Source organism: Hylobates moloch, unplaced genomic scaffold (assembly GCF_009828535.3).
Source record: "Hylobates moloch isolate HMO894 unplaced genomic scaffold, HMol_V3 SCAFFOLD_7, whole genome shotgun sequence".
Taxonomy (NCBI): Eukaryota; Metazoa; Chordata; class Mammalia; order Primates; family Hylobatidae; genus Hylobates; species Hylobates moloch.
Window position 1 is genome coordinate 109212744 of NW_026652282.1, and position 11925 is coordinate 109224668.

The 11925-nt window shown below is 36.9% G+C and overlaps 1 protein-coding gene across 1 annotated transcript in view; it reads left to right on the top strand.

Moving 5' to 3' along the window:
- Window positions 1-11537, top strand: part of LOC116811185 (keratin, type I cytoskeletal 18-like) — a 108061-nt gene extending 96524 nt beyond the window's left edge. Inside the window, 4 exon segments of the mRNA XM_058441352.1 lie at window positions 10209-10398; window positions 10401-10988; window positions 10991-11404; window positions 11407-11537. Of these exon segments, the coding sequence (XP_058297335.1) occupies window positions 10209-10398; window positions 10401-10988; window positions 10991-11404; window positions 11407-11537 (1323 nt within the window).
- Window positions 11538-11925: the final 388 nt, after the last annotated feature.

The window sequence follows — 11925 nt, forward strand, 5'->3', positions numbered from 1 at the left end:
ATGCACACGTATGTTTATTGCAGCCCTATTCACAATAGCAAAGACTTGGAACCAACCCAAACGCCCATCAATGATAAACTGGATAAAGAAAATGTGGCACATATACACCATGGAATACTATGCAGCCATAAAAAGAATGAATTCATGTCCTTTGCAGGGTCAAGGATGAAACTGGAAATCATCATTCTCAGCAAACTAACACGGGAACAGAAAACCAAACACCACATGTTCTCACTCATAAGTGGGAGTCGAACAATGAGAACACATGGACACAGGGAGGGGAACATCACACAACGGGGCCTGTCAGGGGGTGGGGGTCTAGGGGAGGGATAGCATTAGGAGGAATACCTAATGTAGATGACATGTTGATGGGTGCAGCAAACCACCATGGCACGTGTATAACTATGTAACAAACCTGCACGTTCTGCACATGTATCCCAGAACTTAAAGTATAATAAAAAAAATTGCATGTTAGAAATGTGTTCTATTACTTGGAAACTATGCTGTTATATGAAAAAGGCAAGTTGCAAAGAGATGTTATAAGATTACCTTTTCCTTTGAAAATATATCTCTATATATTATATGTGCATACCTCACACATACATATGTGTGTGTACACACACACATGCAAAGTTATTTCAGCTGAGAGTGTAGCTGAAGGGAACATGCTATGGTTTAAGACACTGTATGCTGTGGAGGAAAGTCAATTCCAATAATTTGTTATAAGAGCTCACATATTTCAAATCAAGGCATTCCGGTAAGAACATGATTTATTTAAATTAATGTTTCACTTTTCTAAATGTATAGATGTACATATGAAACATGTTTTGCCTATGGTAACTAAAGAATTCATCCCTATTTGTATTATCTATGTTGACTGAAGTAGACAGCCCTCACTTTCAAAATTAAATTGCATTCAACTTCTTCAGGCAAGAAAGTCAGTGGCTCATTCTTTTCATAATTAAAGACATAGTACATGTTTACTTCCAGTGATGGCAAAGTAAGTCACATTGAACCAAACCTCCCATAGCTAGCAATTATAAACTCTGGGGAAAAAAATAAAATAACTATCTAATAGCACTTGAGGACACTAGAACTTATTTCTTCTATCTAACTGTATGTTTGTACCCATTAACCATCTCTCTTCATTCCCCCAACCCTCCCCAGCCTCAACTAACTACCATTCTACTGTCTACCTCCATGAGATCAAATTTTATAACTCCTACACATAAGTGAGAACATGTTGTATTCATCTTTCTGTGCCTGGCTTATTTCATTTAATATAATGACTTCCAGTTCCATCCATGTTACCGAAAATGACAGGATTTCATTATTTTGTATGGCTAAGTGGTATTCCATTGTGTATATATACCACATTTTCTTTGTCCATTCATCTGTTGATGGGCACTTGGGTTGATTCCCTATCTTGGCTATTGTGAATAGCACTGCAATAAACATAGGGGTGCAGGTTTCCCTTTGATATAACAATTTCCTTTCCTTTGGATAAATGCCCAGTAGTGTGATTGCTGGATCATATGGTAGTTCTATGTTTCGTTTTTTTGAGAAACCTCCATACTGTTTTGATAGAACAGTAGGCTGACTATAGTTAACAATTTATTGTATATTTCAAAATAGCTAGAAGATTTGAAATATTCCCAACACAAAGAAATTATAAATGTTCAAGGCAATGGATATTTTAAATACTCTAATTACACATTATTACACACATCATTACACGTTATATGTATGTACAAAATATCACATGTACCCCATAAATGTGTACTCATTGTGTGTCAATAAAACTTTTTTTAAAAAAAAGATCTACTCTCTTAACAGATTTCAGATATACAATATAGTATTGTTAACTACAGTTACATCAATATTTATTAAGTCCCCAGTACTTATTCATCCTGCAAAACTGAAACTTTGTACCCTTTGACTAACACCTCCCCATTTCTCCCACCCGCTAATCTTTAGTCACCACCATTCTACTCTCTGCTTCTATTAGTTGAACTTTTCAAGATTTCATATATAAGTGAGATCATGCAGTATTTGTCTTTTTGTGTCTGGCTTATTTCACTTAGCATAACATCCTCCAAGTCCATCCATGTTGTTTTAAAACACAGAATTTTATTTGTATTTTGTAAGACTGAAAAATACTCCATTGTGTGTGTGTGTGTGTGTGTGTGTGTGTGTGTGTGTGTGTGTGTATTATTCTGCAGTATCAATTGTAATGTCTTCTCTTTCTTTTATGATTTTATTTATTTGAATCTTTTTTTCTTAGTTTGTCTAGCTAAAGGTTTGGCCATTTTGCTTGTGTTCTCAAAAAAGCCAAATCAACCTTATTGATATTTTTCTATTGTTTACTTTTCTCTTTCATTTATTTCTGCTCTGATCTTTATCCCTTTCTTCTGCTTATTTTGGGCTTAATTTGCTTTTGTATGGTTCCTTAATGTGTAAAATTAGATTGTTTATTTGAAACCTTTCTCTTTTTTCTCTTAATAGACCCATTTATCACTATGGACTTATATCTTAGAACTGCTTTTGCTGCATCCCATAAATTATGGTATGCTGTATTTCTGTTTTGTTTCTCTCAAGGTATTTTTAAATTTCTCTTTTGATTTCTTCTTTGACCCATAGGTTGTTCAAGAGTGTGTTGTTTCCTTTTCACTTATTTGTGAATCTTCCAATTTCCTTCTGTTATTGATTTCTAATTTCATACCACTGTGTTCTGAAAAGATGATTCTTGGTATGATTTCAATCTTCATAAATTTGTAAAGACTTGTTTTGTGGCCTGACACATGATCTATCCTGGATAATGTCCTGTATGTGCTTGAAAAGAACGTGTATTTTGCTGTGTTAAATTGAATGCTCTATACATGTGTGTTAGGTCTATTTGGTCTATAATGCTGTTCAAGTACACTGTTTCAGTATTGATTTTCTGTCTTGATGTTCTATCAATTTTTGAAAGTGTAGTATTGGAGTTTCCTACCATTATTGTATTGATGTCTATTTCTCCCTTACATGTGTTAATATTTGCTTTATATATTTAGGTGCTCTAATATTGGGTGCATATATATTTACAAATGTTATATCTTGTTGATGAATTGAACCCTTTATCATTATATAATGACCTTCTTTTACTCTTATGACAGATTTTAACTTAAAGTGTATTTCTTACTTGGTTACCATTTGCATGGAATACCTTTTTCTTTCAGCCTATGTCTTTAAAGTGAGTCTCTCTTAGGTTATATATACTTGCATCCTGTTTATTTAACTATTCAAACACTTTATGTTTTGTGATTGAAGAATTTAATCTGTTTACATTTAATTATTAATAGGAAAGGACTTATTACTGTTATTTTGTTAATTGTTTTCTATTTTGTAGTACATTTGTTTCTTTCTTCCTTTTCAAAGCCCAGCCTGGTGCTGAGGTAGCCTTGGAGCCTGGGTCTGCAGGGGGGGCCTGGCAGTGGGGTTCACTGAAATGGGCCTGGTGCTGGGATCTTTGGAGAAGTTGGGTACTCACTGTGCTCTGTTTCACCCACAAGAAGGGTATCTCTCTCTGCGTTGCCCAGGCTTGGGAAGGGGATGATGTGGTTAATGTGAAAATGTTCTCCCAATTATTTTTAATGCGTTTTTTCTTATTTCTGTGCTTTATCCAGGTGCTTGTAATATTTCATCTGGATTCTTTAGTGCTTGTGAAGATTTTCCTATGTGGTTGGTTGTTCTAATTGATGTTATTATGAAGAAATTAGCACTGGAAACTCCTATTCAGCTAACATTAATCCAGTGATCCAAAGTTCTTATTTTAATGTCACCAAATGTATCAATCTTCTTTATGATTTGTGTTTTTTGTGTCATGTTTTAAAAAATCCTGCCCTATGCCAAAGTAAACAAAATCTATATATATTTTCTGGGAGTTTTAAAGTTTTCTTTACCCATTTAAGTCTTTAATCTAACTAGGTTTTTTAGTGTGAATTATGTAAAGGATATAATTTATTTTTTTCCATGTAAAGATTCAAATGTTCTAGCACCATTATGTGAGTACCCTCCCACTTTTACTCACCAATGTGAGTATAATGCAGCTTTGCCATAGATCAAGATCATATGAATCCGGGTATATTTTTGGATCCTCAGTTCTGTTCTATTGGTCTATGTGATTACCCTGTACTGCTACCAAAAGGTCTAATTAATACACTTTTTATAATACAAGTCTTGATGCCTGGGTAGGAATATAATCTCCACTTTCTTTTCCTTCTTGTTCAAATGTGTCTTGAATATTCACAGAACTTTTTCCATATAATTTCCCATAATATATTATTCCATATAGATTTATACTCAGCATTTTAGGTTCCATAAAAACATCTTGTGATTTCTTTCCTGGGTCTTTATTGGGATTGATCAACTTGGAAAGAAGTGAAATGTGTACAAAACTGAGATTTCCTTTCCATCAACAAGAAGATGAATCGCTCAATTTAATGACTAAAACAAATCCTAAATTTGTTGTAAATAGATTACACATTTTTAATTAGATTCAATACAAAATTTTAAATAAAAGTCACCATTTTAAATTGCAGATTTATTTTAATTAATTACATTTCCTAATTGTTTGTTGTTGGTGTCTGGAAGTGCAGGTGTCTCGATTTTTGTACATTGATCTTGTGTTCAACAACCTGGCTAACTTCTTGTTAATTCTGATAAATATGTTCTTCTTTTTCAAAGAATTAAATAGATAATCATTTTACTTGCCAATAATGACATTCTTCTTTTAATCTTTCTAATCCATATAACTTTATTTATATGCTTTATTGCACTGGGTAGGATCACCTGTATAATTGATTAAAAGTGGTGATCATGGGCATCATTTATCTTTTATTCTGATTTTAAAAGAATGCTTCTAGGCCGGGCACGGTGGCTCACGCCTGTAATCCCAGGACTTTGGGAGACCAAGGCAGGCGGATCACGAGGTCAGGAGATCGAGACCATCCTGGCTAACATGGTGAAACCCCGTCTCTATTAAAAATACAAAAAATTAGCCAGGCGTGGTGGCGGGAGCCTGTAGTCCCAGCTACTCGGGAGGCTGAGGCAGGAGAATGGCGTGAACCCGGCAGGCAGAGCTTGCAGTGAGCTGAGATAGTGCCAATGCACTCCAGCCTGGGCGACAGAGCGAGACTCTGTCTCAAAAAAAAAAAAAGAAAAAGAAGAAAAAAGAGAAAAAATGCTTCTAATGGTTCATGATTAATTACAAGTTTTGCTAAAGGTATTTTGCAGATACTCATCAGGTGGAGAAAGTATTTTTATATTCCTAGTTTGCTAAGAGTTATTTATATTGAGCTTTCATTATAAATGGAAATTAAATTTAGTCTAATTCTTTGATCATATGGCTTTAATTCTTAAAACCGATAGTGGCAAATTGCATTAAAAAAACTATCATTGAATTCCTAGAAAAAAACTTAAGGTACTTATGAGGTATTATTCTTTTTATACATTGCTTAATTTAGTTTACTGATGTTTTGTTTTTTATTTTTATATCTATGTTAATGAGTGATACAATCTGTAGGGCCTCTTCCTTATATTATCCTTATCTCTTTTCCTGGTGAGGTTATGAATAGCCTCATAAATGAGTTTGGGGTATTCCTTATTTTTCTATTTTCTGTGAGAGATTGCAATTATATGGTGCTTAAATATTTCATAGTTTACAATTTTAAGTTTTGTGGGTATGTGTGTTTTCTTTTGAGGAAGGCTTTAGTAATTCAGACTTTCTATTGCTACCTGAGCCTTTTTGATAAGTTTTATTTTTATAGAAAATTCTGCCTTTCATCCACATTTCAAATTCATTGTCATGAGGTCATTCACAATATTATTCAATTTCATTTCAATATACACTGAATCTGTGGTTTTCTCTAGTTATTTTGTATTTTTACTGCATTCTGTACCTTCTGTCTTTGTTTTTAATCAATATTGGCAAAAATCTGACAATATTTTTAGTCCTTTTAAAATTACCACATTAGTCCTTTTAAAAATACCATAGTCTCAGTTTATTCTCTTTATTCAGTTGTTCTCAACCCTTCCTATACACTAGAATCAACTTAGGAAGCTTTTTAAATTACTGGGTATATACCCAAAGGATTATAAATCATGCTGCTATAAAAACACATGCACACGTATATTTATTGTGGCACTATTCACAATAGCAAAGACTTGGAACCAACCCAAATGTCAACAAAATGTGGCACATATACACCATGGAATACTATGCAGCCATAAAAAAGGATGAATTCATGTCCTTTGTAGGGACATGGATGAAGCTGGGAACCATCATTCTGAGCAAACTATCGCAAGGACAGAAAACCAAACACTGCATGTTCTCACTCACAGGTGGGAATTGAATAGTGAGAACACTTGGACACAGGATAGGGAACATCGCACACCGTGGCCTGTCATGGGGTGGGGGGAGGGAGGAGGGATAGCATTAGGAGACATACCTAATGTAAATGACGAGTTAATGGGTGCAGCACACCAACATGGCACATGTATACATATGTAACAAACCTGCACGTTGTACACATGTAACCTAGAGCTTAAAGTATAATAAAAAACATAGCCATGTGTTAAGGCATATACATAGAAGTTCTGATGTAATGGCCTGGGATGAGGCCTAAACATTTATATTTTTAAAAAATTTCCAGGTAATCATAACATTGAATAAGTATTGAAATCTACTGCTTTATATAACTCTGGAACTTTTAAATTTTCACTCATACATTTATTTGTTCTCTACATATCCTATATTTGCTTTTGTTATAATGTTTTTTAAAAATTATTAATTTGGATATTTAACTTATTAGTTTTCAGCCTTTTAAGAATTTGTATTATAAGCATTTTTACTATATACTTCTTTTTATCATTTTATCTATAATCCCCCACTATACATATGCATGCACTAATTTTTCATTAAGTACTAGATGCATTTTAATTTGTATAATTTCTTCTTTGACTCATGAGTTAAATAGCAATGTGCTTTAAATTTCAAAATATAAGGGAATTTACATTTTTGTTACTTATTTCTTATCTAAAGGTATTTTGGTTACAGAATATAATCTGTATGATACTGACTCTTAGATATTTGTTAAAATTTGTTTTATGGAATAAGACATGATCTATTTGCTGTATGCTTGAAAAGAATCTCTATTCTCTGTTAGTTGGGAACAGTATTCTAATTATATATGTCCACTAAGTTAAGCTTGTTAATTTTGTTATTCAAATCTTCTGTATCCTTACTGAGTTTTATCTGATTGATTTATCGTTTACTTGGGGAGGTATATAAGATTTTCTTGCTGTGATGGTGCAGCAGTAAATTTCTCCTAGTATTCCTGAAAGATTTACTTTATTCTTCTCTATTTGCTCCCTTTATACAGGTGATCCAGAAGGGGACACCTAATCCATAGAATCCAGAACAATCACACCTGAGATTCACACTTGGGATAGCACCTTGCCTAGTTACAGTGTTATTTGAAATTTATTGATACAGGTGAAATGTCGAAGCTCATATTAGAAAGCGGGGGTGGTCTAAGTGGGCAATTCAGGGTCTTTTAGCAGTTACCCACAAACCATAAAGAGAACTCTCTATCTATCTGCATCACTAGCTGTGAAAATTCAGGACCCAAACTGAAAGTAAACTCCACAGTATTTAGTCAGTACTACTTCAAATAAGGATCTTCCTCTCTTTTAAGATGCCACCAACAATCCAAGAGATATAAATAGAGGAAAACTAAACCAGGAAGACCAAGGTGATACCAATGTAGAAATCTAAAAATACACAAGGACCAAAATAATCAGAGTGATTGGTGATTTCCATAAAATAAAGATAGAATGCCTTCTGCACATGCGTGTCAAGACATCAGCTCAAACATCAGGCACCCCAGTTTTGATGATACATTTAGCTACTGGCAGTCTCAAATTAAGTACAAGCTGCTCATTCCAAAGAGAGACAGCCAATTTTAAAGGGCACGTTCCAAAATTCATGGAGGAACTAAGGATATGAAGATGAAACTCTGGCTAGTGCTGATGCTGGTACACACACACACACACACACACACACACACACGCACATGCACACACACACAATTGACCCATAAATCCTTACCCCTTCTTACTTGACCTGAACCTTTGACTTTCTTTCCCCGTCAACATTACCCGCCTCAGGCGTCATGTGTCATACATGTTATGATGCATGAGAATGGCAGATAAAAACCCCATATTCCAGCCACATTCCTCCCTGACATCAGGTTTAAAAGCAAGAAATTTAGCATTAACTGCTTTTCCGGGGGAAAAAAAAAATCACTTTCATTTTGCTCCCTCACAATATAGTTCAGCCACTGTTATTAGAATTGATTTTTTTTTACTCCACTTGAACAATAAAACCATTGATAAGCAACCTCTCCCCATCCTCGTCTCCTCTCTACCATTCCCATTCTCTAATATTCACAATTCTACTTCCTACTTCCATGAGCTCAAAATTGTTTCTTAGCTCCCACAGATGAGCGAGAACATGTGCTGTTTATCTTTCTGTACTTGGGTTATTTCACTTTACATAATGTCCTCCAGGTTAATCTATGTTGCCATGAATGATACATTGTGTGCGCATGTGGAAACATTACTCTGTATCCCATAAATATGTACAATTATTACACGTCAAGTAAAAATAAAAGATTTTTTTTAAAAATAGGGTAAAGACCCAGAGATTATTTTTTTAAAAAAAGAAAAAAATCTACTGGCAAATAATTTAACACCTCACACACACACACCCACAAAATCGGATTCCAGCAAGTTTCCTTTTACCCTTCTGGGTGAAACTGTTTGGACAAATAACTGTGAAGAACTGAGAGGCTGGATGTCCAGTACTCAAAAGACTTGATTTTGTCTCCCTCTGGAAACAAAAGCAGAGTAGAATGAGGCAACCAGGGAGTAAATGGTGCTGCTGCAGAGAAGGGAATAGCCCACACAGCCTGAGAAGCCTCACTAATAGAGCTCTTAAGCTAATAGGTGTCATCCTCCTGCTGGAAGTTTAATCAATGGGGACCAGTTCCTCTTAATATCCCAAGTTCTATAGATTGCCAAATGCCCTAATTAAAATCATCTCTCAGTAGATTCTTTGCAGATTACTCTGACACTGAAATACAGAAGGGAAACTGAAACACTGGCTATTGAAGTCATCCTTGCCTCTTATTTCTAAAGATCTTAATTTTTACTCAACAAATATTTACTGAGTAACTACTACATGCAGGCATTGTGTTCAGCAAAGCAGTGCATGAGTTAGATATGAGCCTTGCCTTCAAGGAGTATGCTGAGAAAGAGAGAAAAGCCAATAATAATTCAGAATAGAAAGAGATGATGGAATCTGTGTTTAAAATGAAGCAGAAAAAAGGAACCATGACAGTTTATATAATAACCACTTGCCAGGTAAAACACAGAGTGCCCAGTCAAATTTGAATTTCTGGTGAACAATTGTTTTTTAGTTAAAGTGCACCACATGTATTATTTGGGAGAATTTATCCTTAAAAAATCACTATTTATATGAAATTCAAATTTAACTGGGCATCCTGTATTGTTATTTGTTAAATCACCCAACTTTACTCCCTGCCATTTCTCTTTGTGATGACCCCAGCAGAGATTTCACTGTATAAAGACTCTGAGAGAAGGGGCATCAAACCAGTACGTGGGGCCTCTTTTGAACTTTATCAGCACCAAAATTCTGAGTCAGAGCCATCTTTTAAATCATATAGCAAATCACACCATCATGTTTAAAACCCTTCCTTGAATTCCTGTCTCACTCAGAATAAAATCCAAACTCCTTACTAAACCCTGTCAGACAGCACATGATCTGACTCCTGTTTACCTTTCTAAATTTTATAACAGCCCTATGAAGAAGATACCGCTATTAGCCTCATCCTACAAGTGAGAAATCATACAAAAGGAGGACATGCTCTACCAGACATCAAAACTAGTTATGTTATACAAAACCTATTATAGTATTAATGGGGAGAGTAGAAAACAGATTGGAAAATGTAAAATGATAATGTCCAATATTGGTAATAATGCAGAGCAACGGGCACTTCTAAACAACATAGTACAAATTGGTCATGGTGTTTTTGAAGACAATTTGGTAGTGTTTATAACCATTAAAAATACATCCTCTGGATCAGCAAAACCTGAGTCCTCTCCTCTCGCTCTCCTCCCTGGACAGGGTGAGCTTCACCACTCACTCCACCACCTTCTCCATCATTTACCAGTCCCTGGGCTCAGTCCAGCTGCCCAGCTGCGGCGCCCTGCCGGTCACCAGCACAGCGAGTGTCTATGCAGGTGCTGGGGCCTCGGGTTCCCAGATCTCCGTGTCCCCTCCACCAGCTTCCAGGGCAGCTTGCAGTCTAGTTGCCTGGCCGTGGGGATGGCTAGGGGTCTGGTAGGAATGGGGGGCATCTACAACGAGAAGGAGACCATGCAAGGCCTGAACAACCACCTGGCCTCCTACCTGGACAGAGTGAGGGGCCTGGAGTCAGAGAATCAGAAGCAGGAGAGCAAAATCTGGGATCACCTGGAGAAGGGATCTCAGGTCACAGACTGGGGACATTACTTCAAGACCCTGGAGGACCTGAGAGCCCAGATCTTTGCAAATTCTGTGGACAATACCCACATCATTCTGCAGATTGACAATGTCCATCTTGCTGTTGATGACTTTAGAGTCAAGTATGACCTAGAGCTGGCCATGCGCCAGTCTGTGGAGAGCGACATCCATGGGCTCCGCAAGCTCACTGATGATACCAGTGTCACTTGGCTGCAGCTGGAGACAGAGATCGAGGCTCTCAAGGAGGAGCTGCTCTTCATGAAGAACTATGAAGAGGAAGTAAAAGGCCTAAAAGCCCAGATTACCAGTTCTTGGTTGACCATGGAGTTAAATGCCCCCAAATCTCAGGACCTCTGCAAGATCAGACAGACACCGGGGCCCAATACGACGAGCTGGCTCAGAAGAACCCAGAGGAGCTGGACATGTACTGGTCCCAGCAGATTAAGGAGAGCACCACAGTGGTCACCAAGCAGGCTGCTGAGATCAGAGTTGCTGAGATGATACTCACAGAGCTAAGACATACAGTCCAGTCCTTGGAGATTGACCTGGACTCAATGAGAAATCTGAATGCCAGCTTGGAGAACAGCCTGAGGGAAGCAGAAGCCCACTACACCATGCAGATGAAGCAACTCAATGGGGTCCTGCTGCACCTGGAGTCTGAGCTAGCACAGACGTGGGCAGAGGGGCAGCACCAGGCCCAGGAGTACAAGGCCCTGCTGAACATCAAGGTCAAGCTGGAGGCTGAGATCACCACCTACCACTACCTGGGGGAAGAAGGAAGGACTTCAAACTTGGCAATGCCCTGTACAGCAGCAACTTCATGCAAACCATCCAAAAGACCACCACCCGCAGGATAGTGGACCACAAAGTGGTGTCTGAGACCAACGAAACCAAAGTTCTGAGACATTGAGCCAGCAGAAACAGGGTATCCTTTGGGGAGCAGGACACCATCAGCAAACTAACACAGGATCAGAATACCAAATACCACATCTTCTCACTCCTAAGTGGGAGTTGAACAATGAGAACACATGGACACAGGGAGGGGATCGGGGTGGGGAAAGGGAGAGAAGTTAGGACAATACCTAATAAGGGGGTTAAACAGATGGTTGGTTGATGGGTGCACAAACCACCATGGCAGATGTATACCATAAAAAACCTGGTTTAGACAGGTATCCCAAAATTAAATGTAAAATAAAAAAAAATAAAATTCAGAGTATAAATATATATATTATATATATATCATATATACACATATATAATATTTCTCTGACCTAGGATTCATTTCTGTGTGCATATAT